The sequence below is a fragment of the Monodelphis domestica genome, chromosome 2 (assembly GCF_027887165.1).
Source record: "Monodelphis domestica isolate mMonDom1 chromosome 2, mMonDom1.pri, whole genome shotgun sequence".
In the NCBI taxonomy this organism is placed as follows: domain Eukaryota; kingdom Metazoa; phylum Chordata; class Mammalia; order Didelphimorphia; family Didelphidae; genus Monodelphis; species Monodelphis domestica.
In genome coordinates, this window is record NC_077228.1 from 243,051,518 (window position 1) to 243,075,771 (window position 24,254).

Consider the following 24,254-nt stretch of genomic DNA (forward strand, 5'->3'; position numbering starts at 1 on the left):
ATGAGAATAGGAGTACCATGACTCAGTAGTGGAAGGTTTTGTCTAGGTACCTGAAACATTGAGTCAAAAGGATTAAGAAAGGAAATGGAAGTTTGCTAGCCTTAGGAAAGAAAAGCAGTACCATTTGACTAGGGCTCCCACTTCTGAAAATATGATAATGATGTAAGAACAAGTTACTCAGAGAGATCAGTTAAGGCATCTGGATTAATTAACACATGGTAACTGGGTTCCTCAGCCATGATTGAACTAAAAAATCAGTTACTTTGCCTCATCCTAAGATATCAGAGGACGACGCAGTCACAGGATCCCTGAGATGTGGATCAGCTTGGGTCATGATAACCTGTTTTATGTTTTATGTTTTATGACTAGATGTTTTATGTTTTATGACTAGATGAGGCCCTGATGACAAGAGACTAATGCCACTACTTAACTCCTGTTGAATTAATGTCATTAATTTAAAGTGTTTTCATTACAATCATGTTGACTACATCTTTTATACATTAGGATACTTATTCAATATTCCATAAGAACTTTATTTCAAGTGATAATTATCCATGAAAAAAATTGGTAGTGAAATCTAGGAGCATAGGATAGACAAATTCTGAAAAATTCAGGCTAAAATTCAATCATTCACATGACAGATATATTTACTCAAACTTAGATTTAGTTAAAGTAAAAATCTTCAAATCCCCTTTATTCCAAGAATGCAACTTCTTAACCCCAGAAAATTATGTTGTCAATTTAGGTTCAAATATTCACCCACAAGATCCAAGAACTTGGTTCTATTAGAATAAAAAAAAACTCTGTGAGCTAAACTACGCAAAAAGAGATGAAAATTTTTATTTCAAACTCAGTGCAACCATAAGGCATTGCAAAAGGCTATTTGTAATCATAAGACACTTTTATTTCCAAATATTTCAATTGACAATCTCATTCACATGACAAAAAAACATATGAAGGATCCAATACAGTTATTTCCAGCTTAAAAAAGAAATATAAAGTCTTCCTATCAGCTCCCCTTTCCAGATCAATAATGTAGGTTAAATAAACAACAAGGATATCATTTCTGCTTTTAAATACAAACACTACTTTTGCCCAATCATAGTTCCCTGATGATTCTTTTAAACCAATCACCAGAAATCAGAGAGAAGAAAAATAATATTATGAAGGTTTCTCCTTTTGTCTGAAAATAATTCTCCACAATTTCTAAGAATGTCCATGAAGCTAGGAGGTCAGCAAAATGAAATACAGGGCAATGAGAATTTCTACAGTGTCTGTGGAAATATTATACCTATGATCTTTATGCTACTATCACTGATATCTCACCATACCTCAGTAACAAGATAAGTGTATACCTTTTGGAGAGATTTCCTGCTTTAATAATTACTGAGTAATTTCCTGCTTTAATAATTACAATCCAAAGAACTAAGCAAACTTGTTCTGGTCTTCTTCCTTTTCATGGGACAATGTAGTTGAAGCATAAGAATTTGGAGGAGTTGAAAATCATATGCACCACATCTCCTACGGGAGATAAAGTTCTCTTACTAGTAAGAAAATATAACTGCAGCACAAGTAACATTGTTTTAATGTTTCTTCTTGTAATCCCTCATATGTGCAGCAATTGAACCAGCTATTTCTGTATTCTTCTTGTTTTGGCCAAAATAATCCAAAAATTCACCATCTGGGCCAATCAAATACATTATTATTGTATGATCCACCTGTAATAGAAAGAGTAAAATGGAAATTGGTGAGGCAAGCAATAGCTGTCAATGAAAACAATGAATTAACTTTTACCAACGATTATTAAAAGAATTGTGCAATTATCAAATTTCATTTTGCAGGCCAAAAGTGTTATGTAAATTTGGATTGAATTGTTTTATGGTAAATTCCTAAAGTCTGACTAAATATTCTTCTGTGTACTAGAATATTCAAAGAGTAAACACTTCATTCAGTTAAATAAGCATTAATTATAAAACCACTGACTTCAAGCAGGGCTCTATCCTTTCCTCTCTATATGCTCCAGTGTGAGTTGGGTATGCTTTCTTCCTTCCCAATTTAATTGATTTTACACTGAAAATACCTAGACTTCCCCAAAGTCAACTTTAGAGACTTCTAACCATGCTGAAAGAAGCAAATGGCCAACTATCCCACTGAGTAAATTTCCTTGCCTTGTACTGAGCATGAAGGAAGGCCTAATCTATTCAACCCAACTATTTGGAAATGCTATTTAAGAGCATGTATATGATAAGAGATAGCAGGGGAGAGGTAGCAATAGTGGTACCAAAAAAAAGGATACTATTTTGTTTTAAATGCAAAGAGGAAAACAAAAGGAAGTCCAGGTGAAAATACAGACAACCAGGAAACATTTTTAAGTAACATGTAGAATTTATTATATACTTTTATTTCATTTATTTATTAAACCCTTACCTTCCGTCTTGGAATCAATACTGTGTATTGGTTCCAGGGCAGAAGAGTGGTAAGGGCTAGGCAATGGGGGTTAAGTGACTTGCCCAGGGTCACACTGCTAGGAAGTGTCTGAGGTCAGATTTGAAACCAGGACCTCCCATCTCTGGGCCTGGCTTTCAATCCACTGAGCTACCCAGCTGCCCTCTGGAATTTATTATATACTCTTAAAGAAATAAGGCAGTGTGAAATGGAGATTCACATAGAATCTTCTTTTTGTATGGTTGTGTGCCCTGAATGCTCTGTTTGGGGGGGGGGTTCAAACTGATAAAAATAAAAATTTTGAAATAGCAGCACATACATATATATATATATATATATATATATATATATATATATATATATATATATATATACACTAATTTATAAATGAAACATTTCATCCAATTCCTGAATTTTAATATACATTCTTTTTAGAGTCTAGGAAATAAAATAAAATGGGGTCAATGCGAATGTTACTTCCTCTTGCTAAATGAATCAAACACATGAATTTTTATTTTGAATTGGAATAAGAAGTCTGTTTGATCAAGAATATTTCTTATCTATACTGTTGTACTTAATTGTACATAAACCTGGAAGAAGCCAGGAAACTAAGAGAACTAAATCAGTAATCTTGTCTACAAATTCTAACGCTGAATTTAGTACTGCTGCCAGGAATTCCAAATGAGGAGACTGGGGCATGGGGAGGAGGAAGACTATTTTATCTTCTCCTTTATAAACTTCACCAATCAAATAATCCTATTTGAAGTAAAACTTGCATACTTTTAAAAGGGTTTATAAACAACACCCCTTTGAAGTCATCTTAAATCCATGATCTATTTTTCCCCCTTCTGGCAGAGTTCCTAGTTTAATTTGAACTTAGATTAACTAGTTATTTTTTACTAAATATCTCCAGAAAAGTCATTAATTTCTTCTCTAATGTTATGCTACACACTAATTTTCTTAACTAAATGTCTCCAAAAATCTTATTTCAAAATGAAAACTCAATTATTACCTCTGTCAAGAAATAGAATAATACTTAGTACCAAAGAGCGTAGAATTAATGGTAAATTTGGCTATTTGGCAAGGACAAAAAGGAAAGACAGGAATGCATACCTAATACCAAACTGGAGTCACACTACCATAAATAAGAACAAACACTATGAAAGATTATTTTTTATTTATATACACACACATACACATACGTATATATAGATAGATAGATAGATAGATAGATAGATAGATAGATAGATAGACAGATAGATAGATAGATAGATATAGATATATAGGTATAGATATAGATATATAGATCCAAAGAGTCAAGTGCCAAAAGTCTATTTATTTTGCCAAGACAATTAAAATACTTAATGCTTTCTTTTGCCTCAAAATAACTCATAGGGAGAATTCTCACAAGGAATCTCTGCCTCTCTTTGGTAGATATACATATATGAACTAAACATTTCAAAGTTGGTATGAGAGAAAGTATCTAGAAAGCCTGGTGATACAGTGGAGAGAGCATTGTACCTGAGAGGAAGAAAGACTTGAATTCAAATTTGATTTAACATATTTATTAGCTAACTGACCCTGGGTAAGAAATTTAATCTCTGTCTCAGTTTCCTCAACTATAAATTTAAGATCATAGACCCTCCCTAACAGGGTTGTTGTGAGGATCAAATAAGTTAATATATTTAAAGTGCTTAGCACAATCCCTAGCACATAGTGGATGCTAATGTTTATTTTCTTCCCTTCCTTAAACATAAAATTGAGTATGCATTTTATTTGAATATAAACCATTTAGGACTCTGATAGAAATTTATGCCTGAGGGTTTTCAATTACTTTTTTAAAAAATACTTACATTCTGTAATTAGAATTGATACTGAGTTAAGTAACTTGCACAGGGCTAAGAAGTATCTGAGGATATATTTGAACCTAGGTTTTCCTGTCTCCAGGCCTGGCTCTCTAAGTCTAATCTCTCTATTAGATTAAGTGATTTGCTTAAGATTATTCCCCAAGTTAAGTGTTGGAATGATCCCTCAAACCCAAACACTTTTTTGGGTTTGAAGTTTGGGGTTTGGACTTTATGGCTGGTCATGTATAAAATGCACAATCAAAACAACACTGGGTTACAAATCAAAAACAACTAATACACTAAAGCGCACATGGGATCTAAATAAAGCAGCCCTTTTAAACACATTATTTACTATTAAGGGAATCACAATTTCCATCCATTTACCACCTATCCCCAACAGTCTTACCCCCATCACAATTAAATCTATTTTAAAAGATATTACAGATTAACTGGTGATAGTCAAGATGATATACATAATGTGTGAATCTTAAAATTTCTCAGACTCTACATTAGAACATTTGGTTAAGACTATTCCCTTATTTTTAACAATGGAAGTACTTGATCAGGAATGTATTGGGAACTTTAAATTTACTCCACCCATACTTAGGAATACTTTAGGGGAAGATAAAAATTGTAAAACTCCTTACTGAACAATGAAAAATTCCTTCGTGGTCGCCATAAACTGTGACCATGAAAATGTGGGTATCAAGACTGTGAATTGCCAAAACTGTAAAGATAATTTTAGTGTCTTGATTTTTATCAAAAATATGTGGTCATCATGGGAAGAATTCCCAAATATGAAATACCCAAGTCAGCTGGGTTATATGGAGATTTTAATTAATACAAATAGAGGAATTAAGGGAAGAAAAAGAGTAGAGAGATGAGTTTATAGTAGGAAGGGCCTAGGCCTAGGGACTAGTCAGTCTTTTATCAACTCACCACAAGATTTGTCCCAAGCAAAACTCCAGTCCTTCACTGAAATCCTCAACTCCTGAACTGAGTTCTGAGACCCAGCTCTGAACTCCTCCACCTCCAGAGAGAACTCCAACTACTTCAGAGAGCCTCCTCAGCCTCTGAACTTAGTTCAATGGCAGACCACATAGGTTGTGACAAAAACCCTCAAAAAATTTCTGTGAAATCTCTTTCCTTTCTCTCTTTATTACTTGCTCTGTTAGTCAGACTTTTTAAATGTGCTATCTCTGCTTCAAAACACAGCTGCAAGAGCAGGTGAGTAAAAAACATTTCAATTTCTCCTTAAATTAAATACAACACAGCTGTTTTAAATCTTAGCAACAAGGCCCTATGGTCCTGACTAGGAGAGCTGTTTCTAAATATCCTTTCTTTTAGGGAACAACTGCTTAAATTAGGATGAAGGGAAACCTGGGAAAAGCTTTTGGCCTTTTTCTGCTACCCACGTGTTTACATTAGAAATATGGGGTTACAGCCAGTTCAGAACTTAATTAATAACTGGCTTTTCAGTAAATACTTTGTTCTTTTTTTAGTACAAACATTGTTCTACTACTTACTTAACAACTGGCTCATCAGCTCCATGACCAATCTTGTAAATACAGAATTCCTTGTCTCTCTGAAAGGGCTCACCCATGGAACTTATGGCAAAATCTAATCGACATACTACTTTCCCTTGAGTTTTTGATTGTTGTAGTTGTAATATTGAAGAACTCATTTCTCAGTCAAACCAACCAATTGCTCCCTCTAATATTCAACAAAATACAGAACTAAATACTCGGCAGGAGTTACAGAGCAAAGTCATGGGGAGATCATAACTTTTATGAGAAGCATTAGAAGAGAGTTAAGAACATTATCAGAATCTCTGTCCCACCCTGCTATGGACACTAACCCTCCTAACCAACCCACCCCTCCCCCTCCCCCTTGGCCTCAGAAAACCCTACTCATGCTTCTGATCCCATACCCTCCACTCTAAGTTCACACCCCACCCATAATGACAACCCTACCACCTCCGCCCTAAGTTCACACCATACCCATACTGACCATCCTAATGCCTCCACCCTAAGTTCACACCCTATTCCTCCAACCCTAACACCTCTGTATCTTTCCCCCTCACTTACTAAAACTTCGTCCTTTTCCCCTCCTTCCAAGCCTGCCCAATTCAATTCCCATATCCCGCCTACCTCTGATCTTTCTGGCACTATGGGACAACAACAAACCCTCTCCCTCAGTGTGCCCAACTCTTCTCTTTATCATACCTACCCCATTGAGAATGGATTAAGAATCCTAGAAACAGAAACAGGAGTACAGAATAATTCAGATAGGTTATTTCCTTTAAGGGAAGTACCCACTTTTAATGAAGATGGGAACTTGGTATCTGTAAAACATCATAAACCTTTTAGCCCTGAAGATTTAAATAAATTTAAGGAAGATCTTCCATCATTTGATCAAGAACCAATATTAATTATAAAAAATTAGAGAACATATTTAGAACTTTTGACTCCACTTGGATAGATGTTGAGAATTAGTTAGATATTTTTAACAAAAAGAGAAAAAAATATCTCCTCTCTGGCTAATCAAAAATGAGGTAGAAGAGGACATTATTGGCCAACTAAAGATCCACATTAGAATCCCAATGTTGAACTAGATCACAAAAAACTAAACCAGGCCAGAGAAGCATTATTGACAGCCATGAGAGCATCCTCGGATAGACCTGGAAAATGGTCAAAATTTGAAAGAACCCGACAAGAAATTCATGATACCCCCTCCCAGTTTATAGACAGACTTCTTGACGTAGGAAATGCATGGACCTTGAAATACATGAACTATATATGGACCTTGATTTATCCAGGGAAAGGGACATAAGCCAAATACGTAGACAATTTGTTAAGAATTGTTGTTCTGTGGTAAAAGACTACTTTAAAACTAGCTGTCCTAATTGGGACTCTATGGACCTTGAAGAATTTAGGAGAGTAGCAACCTATGTTTATAAGGGTCACAACAGAGGAACACAATACGTTAGTGGAAGACTTAAAGAAAGAAATTGAAATGTTAAAGAGACAATTGAAAAATAAGGGAGAAACCATACCCCCTTTGCAGGAACCCACAGATAAATCAGTAACCTGCCACTTCTGTGGGAAGGGCCACAGAATTATAGAATGTAGAACTTTTCTCAATATTTTTGGAAGGAATACACAGTTTAATAACAACTTAGAAATAATAACTATAGAAATGATGATAATAATCATAGAAACCAGAATTTTAGAAATTTTAGAAATTACAATAAAGACTATAGAAATAACTATAATGACTATAGAAATAAGGACTTTAGAAACCAAAATTATAGAAATAGGAATTGGGAAAATAATGACAATGCTCCAAATGAAGAAAATGATAATACCCAAAAACAATATATAAAAAATGGTGCTCATCCAAAAAATACTCGAGGTGCTAATGCACATCAGAGGGGTGCCCTTCAGGGGGGGTGCCCAAGGAATGTCCCAAAAACAATGAAGGTGGTTCTTCTTAGACTCTATTGATTTTGTTGGTATTAATTAACCTTTTTCAATTTTGGCTCCCCTCCAAATAGTAGGAAAGAATGAACAAAGAACTTAAAAGTATGATTGGAAAATTATGCACTGAGCTGCATTCAAAATGGCCTGAAATTCTCCCTCTGGCCCTATTTTATCTTAGAAGCAGGCCTAGAAGAGCCCTACACTTCTCACCATTTGAGATGCTTTTTGGACATCTGCCTATACAGGCTAAATCTTTCTCCCCTGCATATACATCACTATTAGGGGGAGATACTACTATTGCTTATTATATACAGGAATTACAGCACAAACTACATGGACTTCATGAATCCAGAGCTGCAGTACAAGCCGGACCACTAGATTTTTCTCTTCATGATCTGAACCCAGGAGACAAAGTATATATTAAGAAATTCAAGTGTACTGGAGCAACTCAGCCTTCCTGGAAAGGACCATTCCAAATATTGTTAACTATTCCAATATCTAAAAAGGTTGGGGAAAAGGACTCTTGGATTCATTGCTCACATGTGAAGAAAACATCTTTGGCCTCTGAACTTACTTCAGCTTTGGAAGTTGAATTGGAGGTCAGGAGTCAGAGGAGGCTCTCTAAAGTAGTTGGAGTTCTCTCTGGAGGTGGAGGAGTTCAGAGCTGAGTATCTGAAATCAGTTCATGAGTTGAGGATTTCAGTGAAGGACTGGAGTTTTGCTTGGGACAAATCTTGTGGTAAGTTGATAAAAGACTGACTAGTCCCTAGGCCTAGGCCCTTCCTACCATAAACTCATCTCTCTACTCTTTTTCTTCCCTTAATTCCTTTATTGGTATTAATTAAAATCTCCATAAAACTCAGCTGACTTGGGTATTTCATATTTGGGAATTTTTCCCATTGCGACCACTTATTTTTTTTTTCAGTTAATCATTCTAACTTTTATTTTTTCTATTTTTTTTAAATGTGAACATTACTTTATTTGGCCATTATCAAACATTATTCCTTGGAAACAAAGATCATTTTCTTTTCCTCCCCCCATCCCAACACCTCTTCCATAGCCGACAAAGGATTCCACTGGGTATCACATTTGTCCTTGATTCGAACCCATTTGCACGTTGTTGGTATTTGTGTTAGGGTGTTCATTTAGAGTCTCTCCTCAACCATATCCCCTCAACCTTGGTAGTCAAACACTTGCTTTTCTTCGGTGTTTTTACTCCCACAATTTGTCCTTTGTTTGTGGATAGTGTTTTTTTTTTTCCTATATCCCTGTAGCATGTTCAAGGATATTGTATTGACACTAATGGAGAAGTCCATTACGTTGGATTATACCACAGTGTTTCTTTCAGTCTCTGTGTACGTTTTCCTGGTTCTGCTCCTCTCGCTCTGCATCACTTCCTGGAAGTTGTTCCACTCTCCATGGAATTCCTCCACTTTATTATTCCTTTTAGCACAATAGTATTCCATCACCAATATATACCACAATTTGTTCAGCCACTCCCCAATTGAAGGGCATAACCTAATTTTCCAATTTTTGGCCACCACAAAGAAGGCAGCTATGAATATTTTTGTACATGTTTTTTCCTTATTATCTCTTTGGGGTACAAACCCAGCAGTGCTATGGCTGGATCAAAGAGCAGAATCTTTCATTGCCCTTTGGGCAGAGTTCCAAATTGCCCTCCAGAATGGTTGGATCAATTCACAACTCCACCAGCAATGAATGTCCCGACTTTGCCACATCGCCCCGAGCATTCATTACTTTCCTTTGCTGTCATGTTAGCCAATCTGCTAGGTGTGAGGTGGTACCTGAGAGTTGTTTTGATTTGCATCTCTCTGATTATAAGAGATTTAGAGCACTTTTTCATGTGTTTATTAATAGTTTTGATTTCTTTGGCTAAAAATTGCCCATGTCCCTTGCCCATTTATCAATTGGACAATGGCTTGATTTTTGTACAATTGATTTAGCTCTTTATAAATTTGAGTAATTAGTCCTTTGTCAGAGGTTTTTTTTATGAAGATTGTTTCCCAATTGGTTGCTTCCCTTCTCATTTTGGTTATATTAGTTTTGTTTGTACAGAAACTTTTTAACTTCATGTAATCAAAATTGTTTATGTTACATATTGTGACTCTTTCTATGTCTTACTTGGTTTTAAAGTCTTGCCATCCCCACAGGTCTGACATGTACACTATTCTGTGTTCACCTAATTTACTTATAGTTTCCCTCTTTATGTTCAAGTCATTCACCCATTCTGAGTTTATCTTGGTGTAGGGTGAGGTGGTGATTGAAACCTAATCTCTCCCACACTGTCTTCCAGTTTTCCAGCAGTTTTTGTCAAATACTGGGTTTTTGTCCAGAAGCTGGGGTCTTTTGAGTTTATCTTATACTGTCTTGCTGAGGTCAATTACCCCAAGTCTATTCCACTGATCCTCCTTTCTGTCTCTTAGCCAGTACCAAATTGTTTTGATGACCACTGCTTTATAATATAGTTTGAGGTCTGGGACTGCAAGGCTACCTTCCTTTGTATTTTTTCTTTCATTATTTCCCTGGATATCCTTGATCCTTTATTCTTCCAAATGAATTTTGTTATGGTTTTTTCTAAGTCAGCAAAAAATTTTTTTGGAAGTCCAATGCAAATAGCACTAAATAGATGAATAAGTTTGGGTAGGATGGTCATTTTCTTTATATTGGCTCGTCCTCCCCATCAGCAATTAATGTTTTTCTAATTGCTCAAGTCGAGTTTTAGTTGTGTGGAGAGTGTTTTGTAGCTGGGTTCATATAGTTCCTGTGTTTGTCTCAGGTGATATTTTATTTTGTCTAAGGTGATATTGAATTTATTTTGTCTAAGGTGATATTGAATGGGATTTCTCTAATTTTTGCTGCTGAGCTGTGTTGGAAATATATAGAAATGCTGATGACTTATACAGGTTTATTTAGTATCCAGCAACTTTGCTAAAGTTGTTGATTATTTCCACTAGCTTTTTGGTTGATTCTCTAGGATTCTTTAAGTAGACCATCATATCATCTGCAAAGAGTGATAACTTGGTCTCCTCCTTGTGTATTTTAATGCCTTCAATTTCTTTTTCTTCTCTAATTGCTACTGCTAGGGTTTCTAGTACAATGTTAAATAATAAAGGTGATGATGGGCATCCTTGTTTCACTCCTTATCTTATTGGGAATGTATCTAGTTTATACCCATTGCAGATGATGTTAGCTGATGGTTTTAGATATATACTTTTTATTATTTTTAGGAACAACCTTTCTATTCCTATGCTTTCTAATCTTTTTAATAGGAATGGGTGTTTTATTTTATCAAAGGCTTTTTCTGCATCTATTGAAATAATCATGTGATTTTTGTCCGTTTGTTTGTTGATATGGTCAATTATGTGGATGGTTTTCCTAATATTAAACCAACCCTGCATTCCTGGTATGAATCCTACTTGATCATAGTGAATGACCCTCCTGATCACTTGCTGGAGTCTTTTTGCTAGTATCCTATTTAAGATTTTTGCATCTATATTCATTAGGGAGATTGGTTTATAGTTTTCTTTCTCCGTTTTCGACCTTCCTGGCTTTGGAATCAGTACGTTTGTGTCATAAAAGGAATTTGGTAGGACTCCCTCTTTGCTTATTATGTTAAATAGTTTGTAGAATATTGGGGTTAGTTGTTCTTTGAATGTTTGATAGAATTCACTGGTGAATCCATCAGGCTCTGGGGATTTTTTCTTAGGGAGTTCTTTGATGGCCTGTTGGATTTCTTTTTCAGATATGGGATTATTTAAAAATTCTATTTCTTCTTCTGTTAGTCTAGGCAATTTATATTTTTATAAATATTCATAAGTATCACATATATTGGTATATTTATTGCCATATAGTTGGGCAGAGTAGTTTTTAATGATTGCCTTAATTTCCTCTTCATTGGAGGTGAGGTCCTCCTTTCATCTTTGTTGCTGTTAATTTGCTTTTCTTCTTTCCTTTTTATAATTAGATTGACCAGTACTTTGTCTATTTTGTGTGTTTTTTCAAAGTACCAGCTTCTAGTCTTGTTTATTAGGTTTATTATTGTTTATTATTCTATCACTTTTGATTTTATTAATTTCTCTCTTAATTTTTAGGATCCCTAGTTTGGTTTTCTTCTGGGGGGTTTTAATTTGTTTGCTTTCAAGTTTTTTGATTTGCCTTTCCAATTCATTGATCTCTGCCCTCCCTAATTTGTTAATATATGCACTCAGGGATATGAATTTTCCTCCGAGTACTGTTTTGGCTGCATCCAATAAGGTTTGAAAGGATGTCTCACCATTTTCATTTTCTTCAATGAAATTATTAATTTTCTATGATTTGTTCTCTAACTAACCGATTTTGGAGTATCATATTATTTAATTTCCAATTAATTTTTTATTTGGCCCTCCATGTACCCTTACTGATCATTATTTTCATTGCCTTATGATATGAAAAGGTTGCATTTTTATTTCTGCTTTTCAGCATTTATAAGCCATGTTTCTGTGACCTAGTGTATGATCAATCTTTGTGAATGTACCATGTGGTGCTGAGGTGTATTCCTTTTTGTCCCTATTTATTTTTCTCCATATGTCTATTGACTCTAGTTTTTCTAAGATTCTATTCACATCTATTACCTCTTTCTTATTTATTTTTTGATTTGATTCATCTAAATTTGATAGTGGTTGGTTCAAGTCTCCCACTAATATGGTTTTACTGTCTATTTCCTCCTTCAATTCTCCTATTTTCTCCATTAGAAATTTGGATGCTATACCATTTGGTGCATACATGTTGATTAGTGATATTTCCTCATTGCCTATACTCCCTTTTAACAGAATATATTTACCTTCCCTATCCCTTTTAATCTGGTCTATTTTGGCTTTGGCTTTGTCAGCTTTCATGATTGCAACTCCTGCCTTCTCTCAATCAGTTGAGGCCCCAAAGGTCTTACTCCATCCTTTAATTCTAACCTTGTGGGTATCAACCCGCCTCATATGTGTTTCTTGAAGACAACATATGGTAGGGTTTTGGTTTCTAATCCATTCTGCTATTTGTCTACATTTTATGGGTGAGTTCATCCTATTCACGTTCAAAGTTATGATTTGTCACTTGTGGATTCCCTGGCATTTTGATATGCTCCCCTAATTCTGACCTTTCTTCTTTAGCTATAAACTTTTAAACCAGTGATTTACTTTAGATTAGTCCCCCTAGTCCCCTTCCTTGATATGTTTTTCTTTCTAGCACTTCCCTTTTTGTTCCCTTCCCCTCCCCTCTCTCCTTCCCTCCCTTTTTGTGTTCCATCCTCCCTCCCCCTCCTTAATTTCCCCATCTCTCTTACCCTGTTGGATAAAATAGAATTCACGATCCCAATGGATGTAGATGTTCTTCCCTCTCAGAATTGATTTCACTGAGAATACGGTTTAAGTAATGCCACTTCACACTCTCTTCCTCTCCTTCTTATAGAATTCTTCCCCTCCCCTTCCCATGTGTATCTTTGTGTGAGAAAGATTATTCTATTTAGTTTTTTTCCTCTATTTCTTGAAGTAATTCTTAGTAACATCAATGATTCCCCCCTCTTTTCCTTCTTTCCCGTGCTTTAACCATATTGTCTTGATACCCCAATCTTTCCCTATGCGTGATTCTTCTAACTACTCTCATGATGCATACAATTTTTGAGTTACACAATACATTTTCCCCATATATTAATATATATATAATTTGATATAAATGTAGTCCTTATAGAAGAGTTTTAATGAAAGAAAGTTAACATTTTTCTCTTTTTTCCTTTCTTTCATATTTACCTTTTCATGTTTCTCTTACTCTTTGTGTTTGGATGTCAAACTTTCCACTAAGTTCTGGTCTTTTCTTAGCAAATACTTGTAAATGTTCTATTTTATGGAATGCCCATACTTTCCCCTGGACATATATAGTCAGTTTTGATAGGTAGCTGATTCTTGGTTGAAGACCCAGCTCTCTTGCCTTTCTGCATATTGTGTTCCATGCTTTGCGATCTCTTAGCGTGTTCACTGCTAAGTCATGTGTGATTCTTATGAGGGCTCCTCTATATGTGAAGCTCCTCTGCTTGGCTTCTTGTAAGATTTTCTCCTTAGCTTGGAAGCTCTTGAATTTGGCGATTACATTCCTGGGGGTTGTCTTTTGGGGATTTACTATAGAGGGTGTTCTATGAACCCTTTCTATTTCTATTTTGCCCCCTTGCTCGAGAACATTACGGCAATTCTCTTCTATAATTTCCTGTAGTATGGAATCGAGATTTTTGTTTATCTCTGGTTTTTCGGGTAGACCAATGATTCTCAGGTTGTCTCTTCTTCCTCTGTTTTCCTGGTCTGTCACCTTGTCAGTGAGATATTTTGTTTTCTTCTAATTCATTAATTTTTTGACTTTGCTTTATTAATTCTTGCTGTTTTGCAAGATCACGGTCTTCCAGTTGCTTAATTCTGGTCTTTAAGGCCTGGTTTTGCTTTTCAGTTTGGTCTGCCCTTCTGTTTCCAGCTCTTTCTCCATTTGTGAGGTCTTATCTGTCAGGCTGCTGACCTCTTTCTGAATTTTTTCCCATTTTTCTTGTCAGAAGGTTTCCATCTTTTGGATAAGCTCCATTTTGAGTTCTTCCAGAGCTTGTGGATGATTTCCATTTTTTGGGGCATATTTTGATTTTTTTTTTAAATTTCATCCTCTCTCTCTTCTGTCCCTTGGTCCCCCCCCCCCATAATAGTTCTCAATAGTCACTTTTTCCCCTTTCTTCTTGGAGGATTGCTCTTGGGTAGTGTGAGGCATTCCTTTGGTGGTTTTTTCCCCTTTCATTTTTGGTCCAAGGTCTGGGTGATATGGGCAGGTTTTCTGTGGATTTAAGTTGCCTCAGAGTAGTTCTTCCCAGCCTTCGCAGTTGGTTGGCGTGCCTTCCCCCATGCTCTGTGGCCTCTTCTCACTGGTGCGCAGGAATCTCCTGTAAAATCGCTCTGAGGGGTAGATCTCTGGTAGTCCCTGTCAGTTTCCAGGGAGCCTGGCATGCTTCCCCCCCCAACCCCACCCCACCCCCCACACACACACACTACAGCGAGGAGTGGAGCTTTGGCCTTAGGCAGTTTCTACAGTTTCTCGAGACTCCACACTGTTCGCAGTTTGCAGGGGCCCCGTGGTCTGCGCACTCTCCAGTGCACAGGGTTCTCCAGTGAAACTGCCCTAAGAAGTACTTCCCTAGCAGTCTTTAGACCCCAAGGACCGTGGTGTACCCTCCCCAGACAGAGACGTTCCTCACTCACTCACTGTCCCGGTGAGCGCTCCGAGCTCCTACTCTGGTTCCTTGGGGGAGGAGGGAGAAGGGCAGTTCAGTTCACATTTTTGTGTAAGCTTTTCCTCCTTCTTATAGTGTGGCAATGTTCAAACCCCACATACCTTCATTTCTGTGGGGTACTGGAGGGTCCCTCCATTATTCCAAAGATGATTTTTATGCTATTTTGAGGTAGTCTATTTCATTCGGTGCTGGGGGGAGGAAGCAATTCGTGTCTAGATTGCAGCCATGTTTACCCGGAAGTCCCCCGCGACCATTTAGTTTTGATAAAAATCAAGACACTAAAATTATCTTTACAGTTTTGGCAATTCACAGTCTTGAAATCCACATTTCCGCGGTCACACATGCGAGAAAAAATTCTGGACTTGAGAGTAAGAAGGTTTGGGTTTAAGGGATAGTTTTAATATTTCTTTGCAGAATGATCTTAAGCAAATCATTTAATCTCTCTAAGATTCAGTTTCCAAATCTTAAAAATGGCAATAAAACTCTTGTATTCTCTACCTGAATTACTTTGAGGAATTTTCTTTTTGAACATAAAAGACCATACAAATATGAGCTGTAATTAAGGTGTAAAAGAAAAGATATTCACTGACATACTAATCAAGTCCAAGAATACCACAAATCATAGATTGGTTTCTTGGTGCCTGAATACAGAGTTTTTTCAGCCTTGAGGCAGAAAAAAAATCTGATGCCCATAACATGTGAACATATCTAAGTGCCCACAGCTCTCTAATATATGTTCCTAGTAAAAAAATGATTGCCCTCTAAGATAAGATAATTACAAGACTGATGTATATTATCACAATGCAACCTGATGTAGCCTCAAAGAAGGATGCCACTAAATCTTTAAGTTTAGTGTTGTGAATTCAGATCTCATTTATTCTGCCAAATATCCTAGTTTGGCTGGCACATTCCTAGTTTTTGGAAGGCTTGATTGAAGTGTACAGGTATCGTTAGACTCAGTTTGGAATTTCTACCAATTCAATTCAGTAAACATTAGCTCCTCCTCACACATCATATACTACATTCTAGCCAAACTGGCCTATTTATTCATGATCTACAAAATTCCATCTCACACCTCCATACCTTTTTGCTAGAATGTTCTTCCTTCTTACCATCAACTCTTGGGTGTATTCTTTTCAAGACAACTTAAAAGTCACCTCCTACTTGAGGCCTTTCTTGGTTGTTTTCTCCCCCAGTAGGAGATGAACTGCACAAATTGTCTTAATCTATTTTTTGTCTTTGATCTAATCCTGAGCTGAGTCTGGCACATAATATAGATGAATAATCTAGATGTTGAATCAAACACAAAATTCTCCTAATACTCCTTTACAAAGTCGGATGAAAATATTTATGAGAAAGAAGCTATGAACCCAATCATTCTCTATGAGGTTGGAAAGATTTCATCTGAAGGGCTACATAAAATTATATTCCACTGTCTGACAAATTTCATGAATTTTGATAGAACTAAGATATATTTATATTATGTGCTATTGAAGAAAGTACAAGGGAAAAATAATTTTATAATAATTTTTCTGGATGAAATATAGTATTTATATACCTCTAAAAATCTTCCTGAATGAAATATAGTGAGATGTTTTAAGTTTAAAGTTTAAGTTTTAAGTAAAGTTTAAGTAAAGTTTTAAGTTTAAGTTTAAAATATGGTGAATAAGACTAATTAGTATGCCTTAGAGCTAATCAAAAATTTAAAAAAATTAAAAAACAAACCTTTGAGGAATTAGGTAAAGGTATCAATAGAAAAGAAAAAACTAAAACACAAGAATAGAATTTGGACTTGAGATTTCATTAATAAAGGAAGTTCCCAAAAAGGAAACCAATGCAGGCTGGTACTGTCTTGGCAAAAACCAGTGACAGGATAAGTAACTTGGTTGAATGACACACATATACATTATCAGAGGTAGGACTTGGTCCTAGGTAGTCAAAGCTCTTCTGAAGCCTCTATCCAACCTCAAAAACTTGAGCTACTGTTTTAAATATAGCACCCAATCCTTGCCCTCACTGTGTTCCTTAGTTTGGAAAACTATCTAAAATAATCTTGATTTTTATCTCTTAATTAATGATGAGATATTGAAGAGTTAAATAAAATTGGCCTTCACGAGGTTCATTTGAATTCTCCCTTTTTATCCTAACATCATTAAGGCAAAAAACCCACCAAAACAACAGTGCTTTCTAATCTTCATGATACCTTTTTATAAATAAAAAAAATTGTCATGGCCCTACCCTAATTTATAAAAGAAGCAAATTTTTCTTCAGTTTGGATTTTATTCTAATAAAACAAGGAACTGTACCTGCAGCAATTGGATCTAGCTGACAACTATAGTATCCAATTGGATGATAAATTTGTCCTAAAGTCTGTGTCAGTACACCAGATGCAAAGCTTTGGTCTCACACACAAATAATTGAAAAGATTTAATATAGTCTGGGATTCCAAGAGCTGGTGCAGATAAAATTGCTTCCATAGGCTTGCAGATTTTCAGGTTTGAGTTTCAGAGGTTCTGGTTCTGTATTCCTGGTTATATCTGTTAAACATTTAGCAATTTCACTATATGCAGGTATCCATTGTCTACAAAAACTAGTTGTCCCAAGAACAGCTCTGATTTGCTTTTTGGTCTTAGGTGCACTCAGTTTCTGGACTTGAGCTTCAAGATCTGGGAAGATTCCATTTTGGCCCAACTGACTTTCTTCTGGTCTCCTGAGGAAGTTGAGAGGAAGGCATGAAGAACATTTCCCTGTGTTCAAACTGAGTTCCTGTATCTGGCTGCTGGCAGCATCAGTCTTATTTGGACATCAGGACTTGATTGGATATCTAACAACAGATCCTGGATCTAACTGTTTTGGACTCCTGCTGTGATATTTGGGTATTTGGTTAAGTTTATTTTAGTAACCTAGTTAATATAGTTCAGTTACTTTTAAATAAGAATAAGCATAAGCAAATCCCTAAACTTTCCTAAATTCCTTCCCCTTCCTAAACAATAAAACAGATTTTTATATTTTTTTCCTCTGGTGTTTCCCTTACCCAAATCCTATCCTAACACTTTGGCTGAGCCAGCTAGGTTGAAGAATCTGTTTGTTGTATTTATTTATTGTATGATTGTGTATTTCTCTGTGTATTTAGCTAGCTAGGAGCTTAGGGGGCTCCACAAAATTCTGAGGGTTGGCTTCCTGAAGGGGTTACTGAAGCTGTATCACAGACCCCAACAGCCATCTTGGGCAGCCATCTTAAGAAAAAATAAACTGTTGTGATTGTTTGAAATTTAATTTTGCTGTTTTTGGTATATGTACAAATTATACTGTAGCAATAATCTTACAATGGAAGCTGGCATGTCAGTAGACATGTTTAGCAATATGTTGGTATTGTTTTTTAATTATTTAATGTATATACCATATTTTATTTTTGTTATATTCCCTACTTTACTGTCATCATGTGTTTGCTATGGACTGTTTGAAACCATTAATGGATATTAATCTATGTGACATTATGGCGTACGTACCCCTGGCTGTAATCTGTGCCTGTGTTGTCTATAAGTCTCGTACCTCTGTGTGCCTATGTGTTAAGCATTTCAAATATCTGGTGACCTTGTTCAGAAGGGATGACATGAAGATGATGGTTATGAGAATGAAAATTCAACTAGATACCCTCGAGCACTTAATAAACCTAAATATTACTCAAGGCATTGCACAAGATAACAAGAGTAAACACTAGTGGGAAAAACTTAAATACACTAGAAAAAGAGGAAGCAGCAGGAATAATTTCTTTGTACCCACTTAGAGATATGCCAGTGGTAAGACAAAATGAAGTCCATAAAGTAAAAATGCATAAGAGACTTTCCCCAGAAGACCCTGAAACCATCAAGAAGAGAACACCTATTTTTAATGATGAACCTAATAGGGTAATTAAGGAGATGCATAGGGCAATTGATTTGTACCATCCTGACTTTAATGATATTGCCCTACTGATGAAGGAAGTCTTGACAAAGAGGGAAAGAACCAAATTTATACAGGAGACTAGAACAGATCCTTTACTACAATCTTGGCCAGAGGATTTGAAGTTAGATACATCTTATGAGGGGGTCTATGAAACATTAGTAGAGGCAAGAGATGTAATTCTGAAGGTAATGGGAAGGTATACCAAAAGGCCCAATTCATGGTCAAAATTTGAAGCATAGAGGCAAGAGATGTAATTCTGGAGGTAACGGGAAGGTATACCAAAAGGCCCAATTCATGGTCAAAATTTGAAGCAATCAAACAGAAGGTCTCTGAAGCTCCTGCAGTTTTCTTGGAAAGGAAGCTGAAACTTTATTGGGGATGGATCCACTAGAAGAAAACTCAATTGCACATATTAAGAGGGTCTTTGTTAAAAATGCTGTCCCAAAGATCAGACAATTTTTAAAACAAATTACCCAGACTGGGAAGAATTAGACCTCGAGGATCTATGGAGTAAGGCCACATATTTGATTACTGATTGGGAGGATAAGAATGATGAGAGGGATACTGTTGTTGAGGACTTAAAATGGAAATTGCAAGAAGCTGAATCAAAGGCCAGAGACAGTGAAATCAAAGAAATAAAAGCTGTGGCTGCATTAAGATCTGTATAGCCAAGGCATACTAATAATACTTATAAACCAAATGAGAGATCAGGCCCTAGATGGTGTTTCTTGTGTGATCACATTGGACACCTGTACAGACTGTTGATTTAGGAATCAGGTTACAAAAAAATTAAATAATGGGTATATTAGAAACAATAACTGGAATAGTAATAATTATAATAATAATAGATAGAATACAAATAATAACAATAATCAAACTAGGTATACCAATCAATGTCAAAATGCCCGTTGCCAGGGACAAGCACCTGATTTAAAGACCATGCAGTCTTGGGTAAATGCTGGGGCAAGGCCTAAATATACCCAGGTTGCAAAGGGTGACCAGAATAAGAATAGTGCCTTATGAAGGTTTACCCTTCAAACCCATGAGTATCAATCAAGAAATGAGTGTAATATAATTGGAAATGAGTTGAGGATAAATGAAATTGGAAGTAATGACAATAAAATACATGGTGATACAAATGAATTAATTGAATCAAAGGAGGATATAGTTGGTGTAAATAATTATACAGAGAAGGAACACTGTAATTTAATAGAAAATCCTAATGAATGTATGATAAGAGAAATTAATGAAGAATATAAACTACATAATAATAATGAAATTGTAAATGGGAACAATGATACTAAGATGGAGAATTTAAGGTCCAATGAGAGTAAAAAAAGAAAACTGATGATGCAAAATCCTGGGAAAGTCATGTAATTCATGCAGATGTAGACTTGGATGGACAGGAAATGACTGAGCTTTGTACTGATGCTACTGTGCTTGTACCAATTCTTGAAACCTTCCAACCCCTAAATAGTACTGAGCCCTATGTTTTGGGAACTACAGGGGATCAGATAAATGATCTCTTGGTAGATACTGGAGCCAGTAAATCAGTTTTGCAAAGTCTTTCTAAAGATTGTAGAGCTGTTGGTACAATGGAAGTGATTAGAGCTACTGGAAAACCGGAGAGAGTAGCAAAATTACAACCTAAAATGATTACCCTTGATCCATTAAGCATGGAACATGCATTTCTATGTATGCCAGGATGTCCAATGAACCTTCTCGGAAGGGACTTGCTTTGTAGATTATGAGCGATGACTCAATGTACTGACACTGGGGATATATCATTACAACACCTAGAAGAATCTCTGAAAGCTTTTCCATTGCTATTCTTAAATTCAGTCAGTGCGAGAATGAGTTGGATTCCATCTATTGTATTCCTGAGGATATACGAGAAGATTTATGGGTAAAGTCCTCCACAGATGTAGGATGATCCAGTGATAGTGAGAACCAAGGATAGACCAGTTCCTTGTGTTCCTCAATATCCTTTGAGTAAAGAAGCTATAGTCAGAATAAGACTGATTATTGAGTCCCTAATTCAACAAGGGATTATAATACCATGTTTTTCAAATTACAATACTCCCATATTGCCAATAAAGAAACAAAAGCTTGATCAAGATGGCAAAGTGGTCTATAGATTCATACTGGATTTAAGAGCTGTAAATGATTATGTAATTAAGACTCATCCTGTAGTACCAAGTCCAGCTGCTATAATATCATCCATTCCAAGTCAAGTAAGATATTTCACCATGGTAGATTTATGTTTAGGGTTTTTCTCGATATCAATTCACAAGGATTCTCAAAAGATCTTTGCTTTCATGTGGGAGAGTACCCAGTGCACATTCACTCATCTTCCACAGGGATTCTGTGACAGCCTGAGCCAATTCTCTCAAATTTTGAACAGAGACCTTAAAACAGTATCATTCAGGGAAAGTAAAATAGTACATTTTGTAGATGATATCCTCCTAGCATCTCTATCTGCTAAAGTGTGTTTAAGAGATAGCAAGATTCTTTTGATTGAATGATAGAAACGTGGACATAAAATCTCTAAAGCAAAACTTCAGTGGGTTTTGTCTCGTGTTCAATATCTTGGTTTTGTGTTGTCCGAGGGTTCCAGAAGTATCACTAAGAAAAGAATAGCTGATATCCAGAAACTGAGTGCACCTAAGACAAAGAAGCAACTCAGAGCTGTTCTTAGAACTGATTTTTGTAGAAAATGGAAACCTGAGTATAGTGAAATTACTAAATGTTTAACAGATCTAACCAGGAACCAGAATCTCTGAAACTCAAACCTGAACACCTGCAAACCTTAAGTAAGCTTACAGAAGCGATTTTATCTGCACTAGCTCTTGGAATCCCAGACTATGCTAAACCTTTTCAATTATTTGTGCATGAGACCAAAGGTATTGCATCTGGTATACTGACACAGACTTTAGGACAAATTTATCAGCTAATTGGATACTATAGTTGTCAACTAGATCCAACTACTGCAGGTACAGTGCCTTGTTTAAGGGGTGCTACAGCTGTGTTAGTTCAAAAGTCATCAGAATTAGTTTTGGGATGTCCACTGACAGTATTTTGTTCACATCAAATAGAAGTGCTAATGAGGAAATTTTATACTCAAGCATATTCAGACCAATGAGTATCTAAGTATGAAATTATACTTCTAGGTAGTGAAAACATCACATTGAAAAGGTATAGTGTATTAAGCCCAGCTACACTTCTTCCTGATTTGCCAAAGAACGGTGAACCACTACATAAATGTTTAGAAGTAATAGATCTAGTGGATATGCCAAGGATGGATTTAAAAGACACTCCCATTGAAAATCCAGATTTGGTTTTATTCATGGATGGATCTTCATATTTGTGTAATGGAATTAGATGTACAGTGATGCAGTTGTCACAGAATTTGAGACACTGTGCTTTGAATCATTACTTAGTAACCTTAGCGCTCAAACCACAGAGTTGATCGCTTTAAAGCAAGCATTTCTTCTGGCAATTGGTAAAAGTGCAAACATTTACACAGACTCTCATTATGCTTTTTCTGTTTGTCATGCTACAGGAAAGATCTGGAAATGAGGTTTTATTACTGCATCAGGAAAACCAATTACTCATGCAGAAATAATAACTGAGTTGTTGGATGCTATCCAAAAGTCTAAACAGCTAGCAGTAATCCATTGTAAAAGTCATACTAATAAAAGAGATTCAGTTTCTAAAGGAAATCACAGAGCTGATATAACTGCAAAATTTGTGGCCAGAAATGCCCCAGTGTATATTATGAACTTATCAACTATAGAATCTGATAATCTAGAAAAAGCTTATGTAAACTCAGAAATACAAAAATGGAAAGAGAAGTTTGGTGCAAGAAAAGAACATGGTATATGGTTAACAGATACAGGAAAGCTGCATGTCAAGCCATTCACACAAAAGGTCATTTTGGTACTTAAGCTGTAATTGACACCGTAAAGAGACAATGGGTTGCTCCTGGAATAAGTACTCTAGCAAATAAGGTCTGCTCAAGCTATTCTGTTTGCCAAAAATTCAATCAAGGAGCATTCAGACAGTTTAGCTTTAGCATATTGTCTATTTGAATCTGCAAATTGATCACATCAGCATGCCAAAGGCTGGAAGATACAAGTTTTGCTTGGCAATTTTTGATAGATTAACCAAATGGTCTGAAGCTTTTCCATCAAAAACAAAAACAGCTAGCTTTGTGGCGAAAGTGTTGATTAAGGAAATTATACCTAGATTTGGAGTACCATTAACAATAGACTCTGATAAAGGATCCCATTTCACTCAAAACATCCTGAAAAGAGTCTATGAAAATATAGGAATAACACCAAAATATCATGTGCCCTATCATTCCCAAAGTTCTGGGCAAGTTGAGCGTGTGAATAAGGAAATAAAGACTATGGTGGAGAAGCTTTGTGCTGAAACTCATCTCAAACCACCAGAGATTCTTCCCATAGCTTTGTTTTACTTATGTATGAAGCCAAGAACAGATTTGCATATATCCTCCTATGAGATGCTCTTTGCACATGCTCCCTTACAAGCAAAAACTTTGTAAGACAATCTATATTTCTCTCTTAGGAGCAGATTGTCAACTTGCTTCTAACTTAAGTGCTTTACAACAAAGACTAAAAGAATTATATAATATGGGATAATTAATTCAAACTAGTCCTTTGGATTATTCTCTTCATAATTATGAACCAGGAGATATGATATATTGTAAAAAATTTTGCTAAAACATCAGCAACACAGGAAAGTTGGTTAGGTCCTTACACTATTGTGTTGGTTTCTCCATCTTTGGTAAAAGTTTTGGGTAGAGATTCTTGGTATCATTGTTCACATATAAAATTAACACATAGTATAAGAAGGAAAAGAAGAGATTGCAGAAATATAGAATCATCAGTCAAATTGAGTCTGCAGTCAAAAAGATCAGTAAGGAGAGGACCATTCCTGCAGAAGAGGCTAGAAGAGGACAATGAAGATGAAGAGGAGAATTCAGGAATTAATGGACATTGCTAAAAGACGAAAAACATATAAATTTAAATTACTTTGAAATTTGCAATGAAGAGGTTTACAAGATAAATGGACTAATGAATTTATACTTTGGGTAATGTATTATAGTAAATAATAACATAGCATTTATTCACATAAAAACATAAATACATTTACTACTATGGAATTGCAGAAGGATATTCAAGAGGAAATAGGGATAAGTATATTGCA

At 35.8% G+C, this 24,254-nt stretch overlaps 1 protein-coding gene across 6 annotated transcripts in view; it reads right to left on the reverse strand.

Moving 5' to 3' along the window:
- Positions 1 to 816: 816 nt before the first annotated feature.
- LOC100031384 (protein SCO1 homolog, mitochondrial) overlaps positions 817 to 24,254 on the reverse strand; it is a 68,552-nt gene continuing 45,114 nt past the window's right edge. For 2 of the 6 annotated variants that reach the window (XM_016430763.2, XM_016430760.2), the window contains one exon: positions 817 to 1,718. In XM_016430763.2, the coding sequence (XP_016286249.1) occupies positions 1,584 to 1,718 (135 nt within the window). In that variant the 3' untranslated portion in view covers positions 817 to 1,583. Of the gene's footprint in view, positions 1,719 to 8,348; positions 8,447 to 24,254 lie in introns of those variants that run through there. The other 4 variants (XM_056817444.1, XM_056817443.1, XM_056817447.1 and 1 more) reach the window with 2 other exon arrangements.